This window comes from Podarcis vaucheri, assembly GCF_965113315.1.
Source record: "Podarcis vaucheri genome assembly, chromosome: 4".
NCBI lineage: Eukaryota > Metazoa > Chordata > Lepidosauria > Squamata > Lacertidae > Podarcis > Podarcis vaucheri.
The window spans coordinates 31061704-31084441 of record NC_138762.1 but is presented as its reverse complement, the minus strand read 5'-3'; the positions used below and the strand labels follow the sequence as shown (position 1 = coordinate 31084441).

Genomic DNA, 22738 nt, shown 5'->3' with positions numbered 1-22738 from the left:
ACAGATCAGAATATGTTGTGGATGTTTTAATTTATTGGATAAATATTCATTTGATCCAAGCATTTGCACACAAGAGAATACCTAGGAAGGAGCTCAGCTCTGATTCCTAGGAATCCAGCCATTGAACAAAAACTCCCCTCAAATGGTCCTTTTCTAGGATTCATTCTGCTAAGTACATCAGATGAGATCTACCTGACAAACTTTGAATGATACTTAGCTGCAGTCGCCATGAGCCTCCATGAGGAGGAACTGAATGCACACCTGATCTTTGCGACCCACAGTAAACTCTTTATTGCTTCAATCCATACACTGACCATCCCTCTCGCCTATGAGCCGAGCCTGATTAGGATCAAACCATATGAGACAGCAGGAGATCTGTGATTAGATTCTCCATGGGGCATTTTTAGCAGCTTCTGAAGACTAAGGTTCTATGGGAGAGAAGGGTCTTCCTGCTTTAACACTTCCCCCTGAAAAAGGTGTGGAATAGGGTACCTGTGTATTTCTGCCATAGGCAGATTCTGCAATCAAAAAGGATGGAAATCAGTGAAATGATGTAGGGATGGAGCTAAACCCCCCTCCTTTGTTACCACAGCTGCAACCTGATTCAGTTCCCAATCCCTCAGCTACTTAAAGGTAAAGGTAAAGGACCCCCTGACAGTTAAGTCCAGTTGCGAACAACTCTGGGGTTGCGGCGCTCATCTCGCTTTACTGGCCGAGGGAGCTGGCGTTTGTCTGCAGACAGTTTTTCTGGGTCATGTGGCCAGCATGACTAAGCTGCTTCTGGCAAAACCAGAGCAGTGCATGGAAACGCCGTTTACCTTCCCGCTGGAGTGGTACCTATTTATCTACTTGCACTGGCGTGCTTTCAAACTGCTAGGTTGGCAGGAGCTGGGACAGAGCAACGGGAACTCACCCCGTCGCGGGGATTCGAACCGCTGACCTTCCGATCGGCAAGCCTGAGGATGAGTGGTTTACACCACAGCACCACCCGCATCCCTCAGCTACTTTTAACTTCAAATAAACACGGGATATCTGATCCCAGATCTCGTCCTGCCTACTTGCACCCCTAGCTTCTGCAATAAACATGAAAGCATCACAGATTTCAGTAAAGCTGTTAGATAATTTGGAATAACATTCGGGTGGTGATCTAAATTTGGCTATTGTATAAGTTGCCGACTTCTACTTTTAACTATGGATCACTATGACGATTCTCATTTTACATACCGACGAAATAGAAGACGTATCCTGGAAATAGAGGACATATTGCAGCCCTACATCCTGCAACAAAAGGAGCCTTAAGACCTGCAGATTTTAAGATGTGGAAGGCTGGACTAGCACCTGGGTGTGCAGTTTATGTATTCTTAGCAAACAGCCTGAATGGGGCATATAATTTTTCATGTTCCAACACAGGCTGTTGCAGGATTTTGATGCTGTTGAATACAGCAAACTGGACAAAGTAAATACAGGTCACCAGTCAAACTTGTATGTAACATTTTCTTGGCTAAATTTGATGACGACCACTTACATTGTCTGAAAATGACACGTTTTGGAAGGCAAAATGTGACTTCAGATTACATCAGACTACATTTCCGAAACTGGGCTAAGAATCTGACTAGTCATGCTCTTCTTAACTTGGAAGCAATGAAAAGACTGCCATCTAGTGACGAAAGGGTACTGAAATGTTTAAAATGCATGCTGCTGTATTCTTTAATTGTTGTGGTGTTGTGTTTACTTTATTGTATTTACTACATTTATTATAACTCTGGAGGCCCAGTTTTGGGAGGAAAAGCAAGGTAAAATAAACTCTCAAGGCCACTGTCGCCCTGCAGCCAGGTGAGGGCAGTCTGTTTCAGGAGGCAGCTTCGAGGTGAAAACAGAACAGGTGTTTCAGAGGTGCAGCTGAATTTAGCTTCTCCAGTAACGAAGAACTGCCAGGTCTCTGGCATTCTAAACCCTGACGCTTATAGATGTTACGGTACGCGATTGGACTGCCAAGTCCATGAATGAACAGAACTGCTGTTCCCAGGTGAAAAGAGAAAAGGCTTCTTACAAGATTTCCCCATTCTCCTGTTTGAAACCTTTCATCACACAATGCATCACAAATCTGTGGTCTTCTATCCCTAAGGCACTTATCAACCCTCCATTGCCACTATTGTTCTGAAAGGTTTTCCGTCCCTTTAAAAATTGCACAACAGACAGAAATTCGAAGGGTGGAAATTCAACTGAAACTCATCCAGCATTTCACCAGGAATTCTAGGATCTGTTCATGCTCAAGCTAAGTTCCGGAGAAAATAGCAGCTAGACTTCAGATCTTGAGAAGATTGTTGTGGCTTTAAGAGCCTCGTGACAGGATAAATGGTGCTGAAATGGTTCCTATAGCCCCTCTTGAAACAGAGTTTCCCATCTTTTGAACCTGGCCCCCTACGACAGCTGTGCAGAGGGGTAGTGTGGGGAGACAGGGGGGACATGGCCTCAGGTGCACATTTTTTAGGGGGCACAATCATGTGCCCCCCACGAAGACACAGAGCCCTGGAAGCTGAGGTGTGGTGGCAGCCGGGTTGGTTTAGTGGGCAGGTGGATGGAAGCAGCGGGTAAGGAGCCTGTTAGAGGAGGGCTCCGTTCACCCTCTGCACTGGCTAAAGGCCACAACACTTGCTTCGCTCCAGGCACCAGCAACCCACACTACGCCACTGCAGCTGGGGAGAGAAGGCATAGCACTATGCCATGCTGATTACTTAGCAGGGAAGACCTTTGTTAAAGCAACAGGAGCAAGCCAGGCTGGCTCCTTTCCTTCCCACCATCAGATGCTATCCCTTGCTTGCAAACTACATTTGTGAGAGGGTTTTAATCCACCACTTCCCCCAAAACTGCAATTCCCAGAGTTCTGGGGTGTAGCGGCAGCCTTTATCCAATTGCAGATGGAACGAATTCATTTTTGTTTTGCCGCATGGATTTTGTTGCTGCAGTTATTATTACTGATCTTCTCAAGCTCCCATCAGGGTCAGTGTTTCCCAAAGTGAGTGATATTTCCCCCTGGGGGTGGTGCTGGAACGATCCTGGGGCCATGTAGCAGCCTTTTGTGCAATTGGGGGCCACTGAACACAGTGGTGCCTCGCAAGACGAAATTAATTCGTTCCGCGAGTTTTTTTGTCTAGCGAATTTTTCGTCTTGCGAAGCATAGTGTTGGAAAAGTTTTGGGAAAGCTTCAAAAATCACCAAAAAACTCAAAAAAGGCTACCACACCACGTTCTATGAGTTGCTCCTCGAAGTCAAGTCGCAACTGTATTAACGGTGTTAAGAAAAAGGAAACAAACTTGCAAAAAATGCAAGACGTTTTCATCTTGCGAAGCAAGCCCATAGGGAAATTTGTCTTGCGAGGCAGCTCAAAAACTGCAAAACCCTTTCGTCTAGCGAGTTTTTCGTCTTGCGAGGCATTCGTTTTGCGGGGCACCACTGTAAAAATAAGAGGGCAGTGGAAGTGTAAAGAAGAGAAGAAAATGTTGAAAAACTGTTCATACATGTTTCATCTGTTGTGTAATGTGTAATGACGTTTACTGCCAAGTCGAGTACAGTTGCAGGACGGTGACAATGCCCTCCCTTCAATGTGTCCTATTCAGGGCTGGATTTAGGTTTGATGAGGCCCTAAGCTACTGAAGGTAATGGGGCCCTTTATATGTCCAGCTGTCCTTTGTCAACAACAAATTGTCACTGTTTTTTGTGTTGAATATATGCTATATAGTAATTTATTGACCTGATAGGTATCTAAAGTCACTTGTACATGCAGAATGTAGGCGCCCTATATATAGAAATGAGCAAACCAGTGATATTTTAGGGAGCAGGCGGGGCCCATTACTTACATACAAAACAGTGTTGCTGTATGTAGGTTTTATTTTATTTGTTTTTTATCTTATATTTTGGAAATGTACATCCAGTTTTTCTCCCTTTAAATTTTTTTGGGGGTCCTAAGAGAGTGGCGCCCTAAGCTGTAGCTTATACGTAAATCGGGCACTGGACATCTTTCTTTATTATGTTGTAGGACTTAGGTAGAAATATAGATACGTAAAAGAACGCAAATTTGTCACTGCATCTTTGTTTGTTCGCTTAAAGAAGGTAGATTTCTAGGGGGGCGCTAAATAATCCCCCCGCCCTGAAAAGTGGGCGGCAGTAAGCCAAGTAAGTTTGGGAACCTCTGATCAGGGTGATGGGAATGGAATTAATATTTGCATCGCTTTTTTCCAACCACAATCATCGGGCTCAAAGCGGCTCACAATAATCCATAACTGCGTAAAAAACGAAGCAAAGCAAAAAACAGGCGTCGCTATCGCTTTTACATCAAACACAATTGCATATACATTACTGTAAAGCGAACAGCGAAGTCAGCAGAACTTTTTGTGTGCGAGCGCGCGAGCGCCGCAGAGCGCCCCCTGCCGGCCGAAGCGTCTGTAACGGAGCCCAGAAGCTTCTTAGTGGGCGGGAAGGCGGCAAAGGACAACAGGCCGCTGACGGCAGCGGGTCACGTGACGCTGCGTGGGCCGAAGTTGCAACAGCTGGAGCGGAGCAGATATAGGCAGGAGGGGTCGTTTGCGGCGCGTGGCCGGGTGGGCGTCTCGCTGGAGCCTGGGAGGTCGCTGCTGCTCGCTTCCCGCGTGAGTGAAAGGGAAAGCCAGAACGAGGAAGGGCGGGGGGGGGGGGAAAGTTCCTTGTAATTAGGGAGATCAATTCCTTAACAGATAACATTCCCTTGCCTCCTGTTTCCAACCGCCTTCCGTCTTCCCCTCCTTGATTCCCTGCGCGCGTGGAGCAGATCATTGCCGCTCTGCTGCTGTAAATGCACTCTGCGTATGCTCAGAGGCCTTGTTTTTTTGTGGGGCGGGGAAGGATCTGGGCGCTGAGTGCTGGTAAAACCAGGCAGTCGGTCCGTCTAGGTCAGTTTTGCTTACACTGACTGGCAACGGCTGTCCAGGATTTGGGGCAGGAGGAGGCTCTCCCCATCGCACCTCGAGGGATGGAACCGGGGACCTTCCGGTTGCAAAGTAGAGGCTCCGCCACTCCTGTCTCAGGAGGTTGTTGCCAGGTGTGTGTAAGAGAGAGGAGAGATCTTTGGAAGTAGCAGCCGGTTCCTTGGCTGGTAGTAACTTCCCAGTGGACTTTCTTCCTATCAGTCATACCGTCTTAACTCTGGGAGGAGGTTGCTGCTGGCCTCATGGGTGCCTGCATTTTCCTTGCAGCCTGGTGCCGCGACTGTTTCGCCAGAATTAAGGCCACTGGGTTCAGTGAGGTTTAATTCCCAGTTAAGTCTGTCGGGCTGTAAGGAGGGCTGCCCGTGTTCTGCTTGTTTACTCTGAAGCAAGTTCAGCAGGACTTTCTTCCCCCACAGAAATGCACACAGGGCTTCAGACACATTTATTTGGAGTTTGTGTGTATGTTTGCTTTAGAAAAAGCTTCCTTGCACCTTCTTGCTTTTTCTAAATAGTGAGATATTTGGCTACCTTTGTCATTGCTTATTTCATCTATAAATACAGTGGTACCTCGGGTTACATACGCTTGAGGTTACAGACTCCGCTAACCCAGAAATAGTGCTTCAAGTTAAGAACTTTGCTTCAGAATAAGAACACAAATTGGGCTCCGGCGGCGCAGCAGCAGCAGGAGGCCCCATTAGCTAAAGTGGTGCTTCAGGTTAAGAACGGTTTCAGGTTAAGTACGGACCTCCAGAACGAATTAAGTACTTAACCTGAGGTACCACTGTACTATATTTTGAAGGGGGCATTTTTATTTAGCACATTATCATCATTATTATCAATCCGTCTTGCCCCGGTGAGCAACCTGGCTGCTCAATTTTGCACCAGCTGAAATTTCCAAACCACCTTATAGGCAGCCCCATGTATAGCTCATTGCAGTAATATAACCTAGATGCTAACAGAATGTAGATAACAGAAGTTAGTGTATCCTGGTCCAAATAGGGGTGCAGCTGAGTCACCAGCCAAAGCTGATGTAAGGCACTCTGCACCACCAACGCCACCTGAGCCTCAAGCGACAGCAATGGATCCAGAAGTTCCCACAAGCTGTGTACTTGTTCCACATGTGCATCCCACGAAACTCGAGGTGTTGTACAGTACATGGGATTCTAGATAAGTGGTTCCCAAAATGGGCAGTGCTGCCCCCTAAGGAGGTTGGCGCTGGATCGAGTTAATCAATTTTATGGAATTAGACCAAATAGTTTTAATTAGATTTTGAATAAATGTGCACTTAATTGTTACTGTTTTGAATTTTATTGTGTTATCAACTTCCTTAGTGGTTTATGCAAACAGTGGTTTATTATGTGGTTTATTATTAGTGGTTTATTATGGATATTGTTTTTTATAGGGTAGGGGGCACTGGGTATGAATTCATGGAACCAAGGGGTCGGAGGCCTGAAAAAGTTTGGTAACAGACACATACTGACCAGATCCGGGCCACTTAGTATTAGCAAGCTAACTGTATCATGCTCTCTCGGACTATGCAGTTTGATCAGTTTATGGGGCAGCTTATTAACTGCCTGTTGTCTAGTCAAGTGAAGTTGAGGCCAAACTTTGAAGCTCAGAAGGCTAAAGCTGACCACAATCCACCATGTTCCTTCCTCTTTCATGTGCCTTGCTGATGGTTGCTGTTTCGCAGCTAGCTCTGTTGCATGCTTATTGCTAATTGGAGCAAATCAAAAGAGCACTGTTCCCGAAACATCACGAGTTCACAATTGTATTTGTGGTGGATGTTTCATACTTCCAAACCATCCTACCCCTGAACAATTCTGAATGACAATTTTTTTAAAAAGTTTGTCGCTTCCCATGTTTTTACTGAAATTTTTTTAATAACCTGCAGAGCAGTCCCAAAGCAGCAACAGGAGGGGGGGGGGAGAGAGACAGGAAATGCTTTTTCTAACTTATACCACTCTGGAGCTATTACAGCTCAGGATCTGATGCCTCTCAGGCTGGCTCAGCCCCTCCATCTCCCCATGACCCCATTTCTTAATTTACTGTGGGCAGAATGATGGTGGCAGCAGCACTCGGGGGGGGGGGGGCTAACATAGACGTGGAGATGTTAGCTGTACAGTAGTACCTCGGATTACAACTTCTGAAGTCTGTAACTTCAGGTTACAGACTCCGCTAACCCGGAAGTAGTACCTCGGGTTAAGAACCTTACCTCAGGATGAGAACTGAAATTGTGTTATGGCAGCGAGAGGCCCCATTAGCTAAAGTGGTACCTCAGGTTAAGAACAGTTTCAGGTTAAGAACGGACCTCTGGAACGAATTAAGTTCGTAACCAGAGGTACCACTGTATTCAGCTTTTATCCCTTGATGTCACTGGTTATGTAAACTTGCCGTATGTTTGCAGATGGTGGGGAACTTGAGCTTTACAGCAGCATATCAGCCTGTCAAAACAAATACTGAAATACCATGCAATATAAATAGCTTTCAAGAGCTTTTCAGTCATTGAAAGGCTACTCTTAACACTAGTGTGCTAAGTGACTTGGGGAGGGGGTTGTTAGAACCCCATATAAAATGGCTAGGACTCTGTGGTTACCAGAGGCCCTTCATTGTGTGCTTCCTCCACAAGAGGTGCAGAGGGTTGGCAGCCTTTTCTGCAGTGGCTCCCTGTTTGTGGAATGCTCTCCCCAGGGAGGTGCAGCTGATGCCTTCATTATACTCCTTTAGGCGACAGGCAAAAATGTTCCTCTTCAGCCAGGCCTTTGGCTGATTAATATTCTATGGCCTTTTAAGTGTGTGTGTGTGTGTGTGTGTGTTTGGTGTTTTTAATTATTTATTTTGTGTTTTTATCCTGTATATCTTGTGAACCGCACTGAGATCTTTGGAAGAAGGGAGGTGTATAAAGTTAATAAATAATAGTACTAATAATAATAATTCAATTGTTTGTGTAAATTAAAGGTTAAATATAGAAGCACAGCAGCTATGTAATGCTGTAAAAGTGCTTTGCAGATCATGATTATGTATCCATAGTCTTGTTCAAAGTAGACCTGTTGAAATTAATGATCGTGGCTAAGTTAGGTAAAACTTAGTTGAATACCACCCTAAGCCTTTTTCAAGGCAAGGCAACCTTTTACGGGAAGTTAGGATCGCTATATATATCCCTTAATTCAAGCTGTTACTTTTCACTATACATGACATGGCAGCTCCAGGGTGTTTTCTCTCTCTCATATTGACAGCCGTATAGTATAGTTGGTTTCCTTTAACGGAAGTGTTCTCTTCCGCTTTGTCTCCAGTTACTCCTGCTGTGATCCAGTTTTCCGTAATGTACCAAGAACGGGATTCAGCTGCGCAAGAGGGTGCAAATTTGAAGACGATTGAAGAAGAGTACAAGGAGGCATTTGTGTTTGTTAATAAAGCCCTGAATGCAGATGAGCTTGGACAGAAGGAAGAAGCAAGGAATTATTACAGGCAGGGTATTGACCACTTGCTCAGGGGAACTAGCGTCCCATCCCAAGGTCATGAATGCACCAGAGACCGATGGGAGTCTGCCAGGCAAATGCAGCAAAAAATGAGAGAGACGCTACAAAACGTTACTGCACGCCTAAGCATTCTAGATGAAAATGCACAGCCTTGTCCTCCTATGGAAGCGCCCAGGATATACCCAACAATTCCAGCCAAAGAAAAGCCAGAAAGGCCTCCTGTACCGAATTCACTGATGACTCCTTCAAACCTGACTGCAGCAGGTGGAAATGCTGGCTGTACAAGCCAAGGGCAAGCTGCTGTGATGAGTCCTTCGTCTGCAATGCCCACTGAGGAACCCCCAGCTTATACACCTGAGGCCACAGGTGGGCACTACACTGTGTCGTATGGGACAGACTCTGGGGAGTTCTCCTCGGTCGGAGATGATTTCTACACGAAATGCACACAGCCTCCTCCTGTTCAGACGTTGGGGGTAGATGCTGATGAACTGATCCTCATTCCCCACGGGGTGCAGATATTCTTTGTGAGTCCTGATGGACAAGTGAGCGCTCCCTCATATCCCGGATACCTTCGCATTGTGAAGTTCTTGGACACGGATGCAGCAGCAGCCCAGAATCGCCCCCCTGCTTTCCTTCAGGTAACTTTCACATTTTGTTTGTGTTGCTGGCCACAGCCGTTGACAAGCTGTGAAATGAGTGCTAATGTATCATTCATTTGAATCCACAGTGTTCTGTGCAAAATGTTATTTTGGTCTTCTCTTTTCCAGGTTTGCGACTGGCTGTATCCTCTTATGTGCAACCAGTCTCCTGTCCTCTCCTGTAGCACAGGAGTCTACATGTTCCCTGACTTGATGTCACAGGTGCCAGGATCCTATGTGGGAGTAGTGTTATCTTCAGAACTTCCAGCTGCTGACAGAGAACTGTTTGAAGATCTGCTAAAACAGATGTCTGACCTTAGAGTGCAGGTAAACAGTGTTATGCCACCATCCAGAATAATTTCAATGCATAAGTATCACCGGGTGACACTGATGAGCTGTTAAACTGTCCGCTTCATGGAGCACTATAAATGAATTTCAGGATTGCCTCTGCAAGGATTTGCCTTTGGCAGTGTAGAGCATGTTTTATGGTGAGGCTGGGCAACATCTGAAAATAAATTTACCGTGTGGTGCTGTGAAGGGCAGGGCTGATAATGATTTTCCTGCAGGATCAATTGAGCAGACGTAGAGAGGCATTACTGCAGCTTGCAGTGTGTCAGAAGTATCACATCCAGTTCACTTGCTCAGAGTGCAACAATGACTAAGCAAAATCTTAAAATGTTACATATATAGGAAGTCCCTCTAAGATAATTAAGAATCTGGTAGATCACAGTTCATTCGTGAAGTGCAGGGAAAGGTTATCCGAGAGATTATCAGTCTAGTAAACAAGGTCAGTATTAAGAAGGTGGGAAATCTAAACGGCAGGTGTTAGAGGGAGGCATACCTGTAATTATAAAGGCACGTTTTTAGCAATAATAATAATAATTAATTTATTTATACCCCACCCATCTGGCTGGACTTTCCCATCCACTCTGGGCGGCTTCCAAAAAAATATTAAAATACAGTAACCCATCAACATTAAAAGCTTCTCTAAACAGGGGTGCCTTCAGATGTCTTCTAAAAGTCTGGTAGTTGTTGTTCTCTTTGACATCTGGTGGGAGGGCGTTCCACAAGGCGGGTGCCACCACCGAGAAGGCCCTCTGCCTGGTTCTTTGTAGCTTGGCTTCTCGCAGTGAGGGAACCGTCAGAAGGCCCTCAGCGCTGGACCTCAGTGTCTGGGAAGAATGATGGGGGTTAAAGCTAATTACCAAAAGAAGTGAGAACATTTGCCATTTGTCTTGACATGTTAAAATGCTTTCTAATCTCTTGGAGAACTGGCCATATGGTGACGGAACAACCTGATCTTGCAATTACTTATTCACCTGTGGGGATGTTTACTAATGCATGAATTCACCTGCATGTGGTTCATGAGAAGGATAATTCTTTCCGCTGTGTGATATTATTGTCTGATGGTGTACAACAGTGCCTAACAGATTCCTTGTTGAGCCTTTGAACTTGTGAATCTATTAATGTCCTTGATATGGTATCACAGGTTCCAGGATCCCATGAGGGACTAGGGTTACCGTCCCAACGCTCAAGATCTTACAAAGAGCTTTTTGAGGATCTGTTTAAACAAAGATCTGATCTCAGAGCCAAGGTAAACTTCAGAGGTGGTGGCAAACTCTTTACTAAGCCAACACATTTTAAACTTTAATAAATGGAAATTACTTTGTTTTGTGGTATTTATTGAAAAATGTATCTGCCGCCAACAGTGGCTCTTGGAGAGAGAACAAATAATGAAAACGTTGAAGATATTAATCATGTATACTAGTAGCAATCTTGGTTCCCCAAGTTACAGTCCTTATGCAGCTGGAACAAGGCCCACCCACACATGAGAGTATCTGCAGGGTGGAGGGCCCCTGAGGTTTACAGAAGCACAAAAAATCTTTAGTGGACAACCCCTCCCCCCGCAAGGTCCAATGGGTACTGTTGTAGGTCTCAACTAATAGAATACAGTTGAGGTATCAGAAATTACCAGGGATGAACCAAAACAGATGAAGGACACAGGCTATGAGAAATGGACCCAAGGCTGGAGAAAACTTCTATTATTTTCAGGGAGAGCAGGTGTGAACTGAGAGCTAATTAATTCTGTTGCCGATATCTGGAATAAGTGTGTGACAGGGGTTGGGCTTAACTGGCTCTGGCCTTTGTGCTGTGATAGGATACAATCCCTTCTCCACTTCCCTGTCTCCAAAGGACACCCCATATTTTACAGAGGCTGACAAAAGGCTACCTATCTCTGTTGATCTCTGTGCTCCCTCCTCATGCTAATAACTTCAAGAAGATACAGTCATTTGTTAAATCTTGTTTTCCATTATGTCCAAAGCAGTAAACTGCTTTTAAGTGCTTATAAACCTGGACATGACATTTTTATGAGATTTTAATTGTTGAGGAATTAATATTTGCAAGAACCATGAGGAAGTTCTAGAACAGCTATGGTTATTTAACTTATTTATTCCCTTTTTTTTAATAAAGATGGTGACATTGTGGGTTATGATATCTTTTAACACTGTCAAGAATGTTCGAATGCCCCAAATTTTAAAGTACAGTACCACCCAGTTCAACATAATGTAATGTAATGTTTAGGAATAGATGGGGAAATGGGAACAATATTACGGCTGGCTTTGTGAGCTCTAGATAACATAATGCAGAACTTCTTAAGAACTCGGAGTATATTCATAGCACCTGTACAAAATGGCATGACTTAACAAAACGGATTGAGCTTTGGCCTGTGACTCACTTTAGTAGCTTAGAGGGGATCAATCGGAAATACACACCAGTTGCTTATATTTGGTTCCTGCTGTTCACATGAGTGTAGGCTATTTTAACTCTCAAGTGTGTATGTTAGGCAATGCAGACGAAATAGGATGTCAAGCTAGAACCTGGAGCTGATGTCTCAGGATTGCCTTGGTTCACTTTAATGCAGTAGTAGCCATCCTGCTTATACTTAGGGACTGATTTTACAATGTCACATTGTTTCATAAATGCATAAAAGATGCTACACAGAAAATGCAAAATCCATGTCAGTTTTGCATTCTAATGCAAGATCCTTGTGTACTTGCTTGTGTGAAATTTCTGTGCGGAGAATTGAACCTTACTAATTCCAAAGTGATATAGAAAGTCTGGAGCTGTGATGATAACATGCATGTGATAATACCTTCATTTGATCACATAGAATAATCCTTCATAGTAATCTAATGTGAAAACAAGTTATGTTTAATGTAGTTGTTTCCATCTTTGTTGTTGCAGTCTTTTAATTCATGGGGTGGTGTCTGGTTCCGAATCCCAGATATTTTGCCTGTTAGCTGGGTGTCTTCTCTAAGAAAGGACCTATCACATGCTCAACTTTGTCTTGTTTTGGCAGTAACAATGTGTAAAACCGAGGAAAAAACAGAATGAATGCACTTTCGTTGTTTGTAAATCTGTATGGGGAGGAGGAGGAGTAAATCCAGCCCAGCTCCCAAAAAGCTTCATTCTTTCAGTCTTGCCTTCCTGAACAAAGAGAAGCAATGTAAAGACACATAACAATACAGAATAAGGAGAACTGTGTTTCCCCTTAAAATGAAAGGGAGTGGTAGACTTGGGCAACTTTCCTTCCTGATCAAATAAATATGAACATATGCATATGCTGCCTGTCTGTTGTGCAAAATGTTCTCAAAGGCGAATAGAGCATTAACTATAATACAAATCCATGCTAATTATATTAACTGAAGTGAAAAGAATCAGGGGTGAAGAAACCCTAATTATCTCTCCAAAGAGGTACATGTTGGTCTGATCTCCAAATGCCAATAAGGCAGGAGCAACAGTAATGTTCCTGTGCATGTAAAATAGGCTGGAATTAGGTGTCCAGAAATGCCATTTTCTTGCAGATGAATAAAGAAACTGATGCATTTTGGTTGTTGTTGTAAAACCTATAATTATCTGCGAGAAGATGGAAGCTTTAGGGTCACAGTGTGCATTTCTTTGTTGAATATCACGGTGGCCAATTTGACATTTAATTGCTTTATCCTAGCTTTTGATCTTGCTGTGTATATATATGTGCTTCGATCTTGCAGCCTGCAGAAGCTTCTAGTGATGCGATTAACCTGGCTGAGACTGTACGTATTGAGCCAGCGTCTGAAGAGAGGGAAAGAGAGTTACCTGACTGGAGTGAGAAAATGGCCCATGGAATCTTAACAGGTACCCTTAGGACTGATTCTCTAGATTGATCCTTGGTAGAAACCCTGTTCTGGTGTTTGGGCTTAAAGCTGTACTAACCGACATGGTGCCATTAAATGTTGTTGGACTCCCACAAGCTGGTCAGCATGTTCAAGGGTAGGTGTTGCAGCCCAACAACATCTGAAAGACACTGTTGGCTCCAATCCCAGTGTCCCCATGCAAATCTTCTCTGTTTTCCACACTCAGCATGCAGAGGTTGGAAGTGGAGCTGGTGCGTGCAAGGATTGTAGGGGCAGGCTTTGTTTGGATGCAACTGTCACAGCTTCCAACCCACCTGTCTCACCTGAATTGGGCTAAAGCTTCTCTTCATTCTGGCAGCATAGTGAGATTGTCTTCCAGTCTGAAATCATAAGCTAAACTATTAATTTCAGCCACTTCCATAATATAACTTTGCATGAGAATATATTCTGTAAGAAATAGTTTCGTTGTCTGTGTTTCCTGATATATTAGTTTTATTCAGCACTCAGGTAGCAGAAAACTAAATGGTTCTACCACACATTATATCAATTACATGGATTGACCTGCGGTCAAGTTCTGCAGTTGAAAGGTTCCATCTTGTTGATAGAAATATTTTACTACTTGATAGGGTACAGTCCTTTAATTACATCCTGTTAGTATGTCTGTGTTACTTTCAGGTCTACATGGCTCAGAAGTAGAGAGTAAAAGAATGTAGTATTATTATTAATGTGACTTTTTCAGGATATTAATTACATGCAATTGTTTGTTTAACTTTGCCTCTTGATAAAAATACTAAATTCTCTTAAAGATAAATAGTAAGTTAATTCCCTGCCAGGTAGATTCCCAAAAACCAAATGGCAACTCAAAATAAAGCTCTTGAGATAAGCTCTAGAAGATGTTATAGTTTGTCCAATCTCCAGGAGCTAGAGTTATTCAGTAATTATGTAACGGTTGCTAAAAACAACAACTTGTTCTTTGTTTTGCCAGCTTAGTGTATGTTTGGAGATTTTCATCTGAATTATGCTGGTGGATGAATAAACTGGGGGCTGACTTGCAAGTTAACTTAAATCCTGTTTACATCTGATGCAGCTCAGAGCGGTAGAATTCTAGACTGCACCACATTAGACTACTGGTTGGGAGTGGGAATATTTTACTTAATTCTCTGCCATGTTGACCTGCTTGGCGTAAACCCACTCCTCTTGTTCGCCACATACATGAAGCTTCTGAGGTAGAGAAAGAAAGAGCGCACATTCAAAAATATGAGGCACCCAGCGCAATTGCTCTGATATGAAAAAGATAAAAGGACCCCTGACCGTTAGGTCCAGTTGCGGACGACTCTAGGGTTGTGGCGCTCATCTTGCTTTACTGGCCGAGGGAGCCGGCGTACAGTTTCCAGGTCATGTGGCCAGCATGACTAAGCCACTTCTGGCAAACCAGAGCAGCGCATGGAAATGCTGTTTACCTTCCCGCTGGAGTGGTACCTATTTATCTACTTGCACTGCATGCTTTCGAACTGCTAGGTTGGCAGGAGCTGGGACCGAACAACGGGTGCTCACGCCGTCGCAGGGATTCGAACCGCCGACCTTCTGATTGGCAAGCCCTAGGCTCTGTGGTTTAACCCACAGCGCCACCCGCATCCCTGCCTGATATGGTACAATGCATAATTCTACTGCATAATGCTTAGAACAGCTCTGAAGCTACACAGTGCAGATCCCACGTACAACACTAATAATGTTTTCTGATGAGCATTTACAACAGCACTGTGTAAAGGCTGTTACATCAGTCATGGGCCAGAAAGAACAAGTAGCATTGGGGGGAGAAATCAGTTTAGTTCTATCACAGTTGCACAGTGCACCAGTGCTCCTGGCCTAATGATAGAAGAAACACAAACTACTCTGGTACAATATAGCTGTTGCAGTTCTTCTCTAGAGCATGAAGAATACCAAGATGCTAATGTGGCCTTCTAAGAGAGGAGAAATGATGCTGTTGTGCCTTCCCAGGAACAACCCCTAACATTATAGGCATGTCCTTTCTGGCCCTAAAGGGTCAGGAGACTCAGCTGTTACAGTACTTTGTTTTTAGGAGATGAAGTGCTATTTGTTGTCATAGTTGCCTTCAAAGGGTGGTGCAAAGGATCTGGCTGAAAGGGTTTTTCCCCCAAAGAGGGGTGTCATGGTGGAATGGTCCTTGTTACATAAGCAGATAGAAAAATAGATGGGCAAGCTCCAAAGCTGCTTTTTCATTCTATGGCAAAAACAGGTAAAGCTTTCCTATTTTCATCATTGCTGAAGATGGAATTGTAGCTAATTAAGAGGATCTGGGAGACTCACCAGTGTGTGAGTTCAGGCTGTATTTTTTTCAGCTTACTAGCCTGAACTTAAGTGGGAAGGAAATGCTGTCCTATAACATGATAATGTTGCTGCATCTGTCAATCTGTTCTTGTTTCCTTAAAGGAGCATCCTGGGTCAGCTGGGGCCTGGTTAAAGGAGCAGAATATACCGGGAAAGCAATCCACAAGGGAGCTTCCAAACTAAGAGAGCACATTCAGCCAGAGGAAAAGCCAATGGAAGTCAACCCAACCGTAGCTAAAGGGCTGCATGTAGCCAAGCAGGCTACAGGAGGAGCTGTGAAAGTCAGCCAGTTCTTAGGTGAGATGTGAGCAACCAATTTCCTTGAAAAAGTAGTGACAGGAATTGATAATGCTTTGTTTCTTCAGTCTTTTTTTTTTTAATGGACAGGGAATAATGTTGATTTTCTTTTTCATTATGTCCTCTTTGGGAGAGAAACGGACTTCATCAGGTTTAGGCTCTTTAAAAATAATAATAGTGCCTTAGCTTGCTGTATGTTTTTAGTTATTGACTCATGTTGTTGATGGGGTTTTTTTTTACATTTTGGAATGGTTCGTTATTTATATCAACATATTTATATGTTCACAGTCTTGGAATCGTATTGGATGAAGGGTGGTATACAAATTCTTTAAATTAATCACCCTTCAGAAGTCTTCATTGCCCCGGCTTCATTAAGAGCCAATATAGACAGTAGAAATAATAATAATAATAATAATAATAATAATAATAATAATAAATAAATAATAATAAATTTATTGTTTATACCCTGCCCATCTGTCTGGCTCTCCCCAGCCACCCTGGGTGGCTTCCAACAAAGTATTAAAATACAGTGGTCTGTTAAACATTAAAAGCTTCCCTGAAGAGGGCTACCTTCAGATGTCTTCTAAAAGTCTGGTAGTTGTTCTTCTCTTGGACATCTGGTGGGAGGGGGTTCCACAGGGCAGGTGCCACTACCAGCAGATGCACTACTTGCATCTGCACTTTCCTCCAAATATAATTGTTGTGGGAAAAGGAGCCATTAACATAAAATTGGCTTCATGATCCTCAACAATTCATTGAATTCAGTGGCTTAATCTATCTGACCAGAACATTCTGTAACCTATAAATTATCTTAATGCTTTCTGTTTTAGTGGAAGGCGTGTGCTCTATAGCAAGTTCTGTGGGAAGAGAGTTAGCCCCCCATGTCAAGAAGCATGGAAGCAAACTGGTTCCAGAATCCCTTAAGAAAGACAAAGATGGAAAATCTACTTTCGATGGTGCTCTGGTTGTTGCGGCAAGTGGTGTTCAAGGTAGCATGAAAATAACGCTTCCACAATGTGTGGTGCAAGTTTTTATTGAATGTCGTTTGTTTGCTACCTTCCGGTTCCAATACGCTAACTCTCCTTGCAGGGTTTTCAACAATATGGCACGGTTTGGAAAGCGCTGCAAAGTGTATTGCTAAAAATGTGTCTAAAGAGACGGTTCAGACTGTCAAGTACAAGTAAGTTAACGTTTCCTCTACTCTGCAATAAATTTTGGTGATGCATGAATACTAGGGAACCTACACTACATGCGTTAAACAAAACTTGCTAAAAAGTAAAAATGCTTTGCTATTGTTGGAACCAAACTAGTCGCGATGATCACAGTTGCATGTATCTAAAAGTGGAACTTTCCCAGTTACATAGACAGGGAGGAGCAAACAAGGAGGAGTGTACAGTGTAAGTGAAGGAGCCACCTACGCTTGCTTTGTCTGCAGATCCTATCCTCAAGGAACAGGAGTCAGCAAACTTTTTCAGCAGGGGGCCGGTCCACTGTCCCTCAGACCTTGTGGGGGCCCAACTATATTTTGGGAAAAAACAATGAACGACTTTAACCCGCAAAGAGGCCTGAAGATGCCTGCTGCTGCAGTCCTGATCCGGATTCACTTCAGTGGGAGCTCTTTTTCTGATGGGAATTGTAGCCATGTGGGAACCTGATCTGGGCAACACCCATCTAAATTCCACTCCAGAAGCCCAGTACTGATCTGGCTCCCTGCTCTGGCATTTTATGAATGAAAAAGCTTGTGCTCAAGGCAAAATTACACGAGTAACATCACATGTACTCTGGTCCTGCAGTGTCAGAAGTGACCTGGACTGAGATAGAAGCACTTCAAGAATGGGGCTGCAAGGAAATAAGTGGTAGGCAAAGGGGAAATTTGCCCTGCATCCTCTTCTTGCTGTTAAAATTGGACCTCCTGCTTCCCTTCCCCTTTGTAATTGGAACACTTCGTCTTCTAAACACACACTTGCAGCTGCTGTGTAAAGGTCAAGCAAGTGCAGGTCACTTCTAGTTAAGGGGCAGCTGCACCCCTAAATTGGATTTTCAGTTCATTTTAGGTTTTACCTAATGCAGAGAGGGATTGTTGCCAGGCAGATTCCATCTCAATACTCAGTAGGATGTATTTCAGTTCTTGGAATATGAGTGGTGCTGAAATTGTAAAGGGAAGCCTCTGTGGATATAAATTATGGTTGCCATATTTCAAAAAGTGAAAATCTGAGCTTTTTTTAAAAAATAGTTTTGCCCAATTTTATGCAATTATCTGTAACTGCATAGTCTAATTTTGGGTTGCTTTCTGAAGTTTGAGTCTTTTTTCTGGGCTAAAGAAAAAGGAAACATATGGACTAGCTCATTAGTTCAGCAAAAAAAAAAAAATGTTTGCAGTCAACATTGGAGCAGTAGGGAAATGTCAAACTGCCAATTAGACTTCTGAAGATAATTTGTTTTATTTTACCTATAAGGATCCAAGGATTTACTTGGTACTTTGTAATTCTCTTGGTCTGAACCTTACCTAGTCTGTACTACATTGCTTTCTGCCAAAATAATGGTATATCTCCATGAAATATTTCTCCTTGGCAAGTTTGAAGAACCATATTTTGTTTGTACACTACTGTTTGTGTTAATCTTTTGTTCTTATTTTAGATTTAAAAGTAGGGGAAAAGGAGATGAGTCTTCAGTTGCAACTAAGAGTGAAAAGCAATAAGTAACTTGCAGTTATCTCCAACTAACGATTCAAGTATTCACCCCATCTCCTGTTTATGTAAGAGTATAATAGAAAACACATCCTAATGAAATAAGTAGACTTTTTCTTCCAAGACAAAAGGCCACATCAAAAATCTGTTGCATACAAGGCAATTGTGGTTTACCGGTACTTTAAGATGTGTGCAATGTAGTATTTTTATTAGCATGGCAGATGCACCTCATATATATTATTTTTATTGTGTTTCTCATAATAGGCAGCTTTTTTTTTTTTAAGTGTGTGTACACTCGTGTGAAGAAGATTGGCAATTTTAGGTCACCATAATGCATACCTAGCAAAATGATCTTCAACCTGGAAGAACCCAACCCTCTGGGCATTTAAAAGGGTCCAGAAATCTTGCAATGCTAATTGTTCACTAACAATAAATAGCTGCGCTAGAATATGAGAAACAAGCTCCAAATGTATATCTGCATTGCCGCAGAATATTTTAAGTTCTTGGCACTTTTTATATCCACCTGCATTCAATAAATATTTTTATCATGTAAACTCCTGCCCACTGTTGGTTCTGCATAGTTGTGAGATGGTGTGAATACTCTTGTTCCTTTTGGCACAGCTTGAGTCAGTTTTGCTTTCTTCTAATATGGGTGTTTATGGCTAATGTCATGGGGAAACTAACAAAAATGAAAATCTTTTGCTGTCCAATTAATTTTATCAGATTTGTCGTGTTCGGCAAATAATTCCAAGGCTGCTATGCTGTCACATTGTAAGAAATATAGTATTAGAGATTCTTTTCCATTCAGTCTTAATGTGTGTTCTGAAATAGGCAGATTACTACTGTGTTTGGTCAAGACCTGTATTGATTATGCCAACAGCAATCAATGTTTCAAAGGGAGACTTCAGTTTTTTGGCTTTAAAATTTAGTTGGCCACTGTAGTAGATTAGCAAAGGATAGCTTCAGCATTTTTGTGTACAGTATTGTTACTCGTTTGCAGCCAGTTAACATGTAGGATTTTAGCGTTTTAAGTAGTAGGCTGTATTATTGCCCTGTTTGGTTACTTTTTTTAGAATTGTTTGCATTTTTTCATATGTATCAGAAGTCCCCTTTGCATAGTTTATCCCAGAGTGGCATGTGAATAAACTTGACTCGGCAGGATTCCTTCATCATCAATCCCAGCTGATAAAATGCTTTCTCTAATACATCACTGGAAAGGGGTTGAAATACCTGCTTAGTTCTTCTCAACCAGAAGGAAAGTTTATCCTCGTATAATTGTGGAAATTGAGTAACTAAATAACAAGGGAAATAGCTTTGTGCAGTCATCATTTACGCATATACTAAGAACTTAAAGTGAACTTTGAGCGTTGTACGGGGCCACTCTCAACTGTTTTGTAATTTCTGGTTGGGTTGGGAGATTCTTAATTTTTTTCAGGGCAAAAATGTAGATTTTCAGACTTATTTTTACAGTAAAATGTATTAACTTATTTTAAAAATTCTTAACATTTTAACAGCAGTACTTTAACTATTGTAGGGATAACCTATTGAACCTGGAGCTTTTAAATTTCTCTTCGTCACAGAGCACATTTTATAACATGGTTTAGTTAGCAGCTTCAGCAAAAAAAATTGTTTTATGTGGTAATTCTGGGGAGACGAAAGCTTTATCTATCTACCAAGTGTAAGCACAACTTTGGAATTTGCGTTGAAGGCCAAGTAAAAACTGAAGCAAGAGACAGGACAGACTAGGACAGACTAGCAGCCCTAAAACATTAAGATTGTTTTTGCTAATCTTCTTCTGTGCTTTGGGAAGATTTCAAAAGTGAATCAAGCCAGTCTGTATGCTGATTTCAGGTTTTCCAAATTAAATTTAAGCATCTACTTGGGAATGAGGGCATGCATGCAAAGATTAAACAACAATCGCAGCATTTATGTACAAATGAGGAATCTCCATTGACATGCTCCTTATTTTCATTAAGGTACGGGGATGATGCGGGCCATGCTACTGACAACGCAGTGAGTTCTGCTATCAATGTTGGTGTGGCAGCTTTCAATATCGACAATATTGGAATCAAAGCTATAGTGAAGAAAACTGCAAAGGAGACAGGCCATGCTGTGTTGGATGAATATAAAATCATAGAAAAGAACGAGAAAAAAGAAGATGGATATTGAAGACTGTGTGAATAAATTACCCAAAGCCTTAATTTATTACATAATTTATTTAAAAAGAGTTGAACTGATTAACAAGTGTTGTATTTCTAACTCCTAAGATTGCTGGACTTAAATATATCATACCTGGGAAGACTTTTAAAATGAGTTTTTGGAATCTCTAACTCCAGTATTATTGTTAGAGCTAGATGATGGAAATGGATTTGCATTAAACTTCCACGAGGAGGGCTTAAATGCCTTTTTTCAAATAAATGTGGAAATTAGATTCTAGCTTCATGTATAGAGGGACTATTTTTGTAACTATTTCTAGACAAAATATTTTCAGAAACCTAATGATTTGAATAGTGGCTGAAACTGGACTTGTCTGATCAAATAGTATGCACTCTTTTTAGCTTTAAATAAACTGACTAGGCTTGAGTAATTCCTCCTAAAAACTAGGAAAATCCAAACTCTTAAGACAAACCAAAGACTGGAATACTGCTATTTCCTGAATTAGGGTATCAGAGTCAACCAAACTTTGGTGTAATCCTAGGTTTCATTGAAATACATGGCATATTTTGCCTACTCCAGTAGCAAGGACTTGGATTCATTATACTTTGTGTTATCCAGCCAGTGTGTGGGAACAATGTTTGCTCTGAGATCGCTAAAGAAAAGGTTGGGCTCTGTAAAAGCTTTAATGGTTACCCTCTGTATTGTTATATAGAATTGCTGCACTGTAACTTATCTTATTGGAAAGCCTGTATTTAGAAATGATTATTGCTGCCTTGTGATGGAATGCAATGCATTTCAAGATATTCAACTTCACTCCCCATCATTACCTAGGGATTCATCTGCTATTTATGTGGGAATTGTGAGTCCCTTACTATGCTTGCTTCCGATTTTTGACTTCAATTTATGTGAAGTTTTGCAGATATTAAAAATTGTAGTGCTGTAGTCCGCAACAGAGAAATGATGGCACTTTGGAGGGACACATCCACTGGTTAAGAAGCTAACTACTTGAAATGTTGTATGGATTGAAAACTATAAATAAACTTTAACATGCATGTTTTGGTTAAGTGTATTTTTTATTTGAATGAAAGTTACAGGGAGAATTGATTCAGAAGCAGTAGACGGTTATTGCATTTTGTATAGGTGGACTAGGAAGAATTGCATTTCATTTACACACGTCTTTCACAATCCAACATTTGCATTTCCCCCCTTCTACATAGGCAGAAGATAGGGGAAGTTGCCCCTCCTGATTTTTTACCATCTCAGTAAAAGTCGCATATGTGGGTAGTGTGCTACATTCCCTGGAGTAGCCTAGAATGTCCTTCCAGAAATCTTTTTATTGTACATTCCTGTTGACTTGTGTTCATGATGCCTAGAGAGGGTGGTCACATGTGATGCAGCTTCTAATACTGTTTGCACCTGCAAAGGTTTTGGAGTGGTTGCATTGCTTCAGTTCCAATATACTATTCACACAGCACATGAACTATGGAGCTACCACAGGAAGCAGTGATGGCAACCAACTTGGAGGACTTAAGTCAAGGACGAGACAGATTCATGGAGAATAATTAACTGGCTTGATCCAGCAGGGATCTTATGTTCTTAGTGTGTATCTTGTAACTTCCTACTTGGAAAGCCTTAGCTTTTTATACCATGAATCTATGGTGGTGGTGGGGTTTACCTTACTATTGTAAACAGTAACTAATGTAGCATTGGGGAAGCATCCTAGAGCAGCTAAGAATAATGCCACTGGTAACACACTGGGGTGTCAGGAACATTTAGAAAACACCTGCAATAAAGCAAGCTGGAGGTTGCATTCCAGCCGTTTTTAAAAATGCATTGCCTCAAAATGAGTCAAGCTATCAAACTTAAAAAGCCCTAGTTGATTTTGCATGTAGCGGCAGGGCATAGCCATGATGCCTGCCTAGTAGCCACTAATTTTGTTGTTTAGTCTTGTCCGACTCTTTGTGACCCCATGGACCAGAGCACGCCAGGCACTTC

General features: G+C 42.2%; 1 protein-coding gene across 4 annotated transcripts; it reads left to right on the top strand.

Annotated features, from left to right (window-relative positions):
* The first annotated feature begins 4486 nt into the window (after positions 1 to 4486).
* On the top strand, positions 4487 to 21795 carry SPART (spartin). Of its 4 annotated transcripts, none has more exons than XR_014219473.1 (10): positions 4487 to 4644; positions 8255 to 9078; positions 9208 to 9405; positions 10568 to 10672; positions 13131 to 13254; positions 15705 to 15899; positions 16730 to 16888; positions 16989 to 17079; positions 18537 to 18654; positions 20563 to 20675. XR_014219473.1 is itself a non-coding variant. In XM_082221578.1 (10 exons), the coding sequence occupies exons 2-9, from the start codon at positions 8284 to 8286 to the stop codon at positions 18595 to 18597; spliced, it is 1728 nt and encodes a 575-aa protein (XP_082077704.1). In that variant the 5' UTR covers positions 4488 to 4644; positions 8255 to 8283; the 3' UTR covers positions 20563 to 20675. The 4 variants fall into 4 exon arrangements, 3 of the variants coding, with proteins under 3 accessions (XP_082077704.1, XP_082077702.1, XP_082077703.1); XM_082221578.1 differs by having other exon boundaries at positions 4488 to 4644; positions 18537 to 18597; XM_082221576.1 differs by lacking the exon at positions 18537 to 18654 and having other exon boundaries at positions 4490 to 4644; positions 20563 to 21795.
* Positions 21796 to 22738: the final 943 nt, after the last annotated feature.

What these genes read in the sequence shown, in the direction of transcription:
- SPART (XM_082221576.1), top strand. Translation starts at nt 8,284, where the DNA reads ATGTACCAAGAACGGGATTCAGCTGCGCAAGAGGGTGCAAATTTGAAG. An exon ending in GGCCCATGGAATCTTAACAG is followed by an intron (nt 13,255 to 15,704) that starts GTACCCTTAGGA and finishes GTTTCCTTAAAG; the next exon opens with GAGCATCCTGGGTCAGCTGG. An exon ending in GAAAGTCAGCCAGTTCTTAG is followed by an intron (nt 15,900 to 16,729) that starts GTGAGATGTGAG and finishes TTTCTGTTTTAG; the next exon opens with TGGAAGGCGTGTGCTCTATA.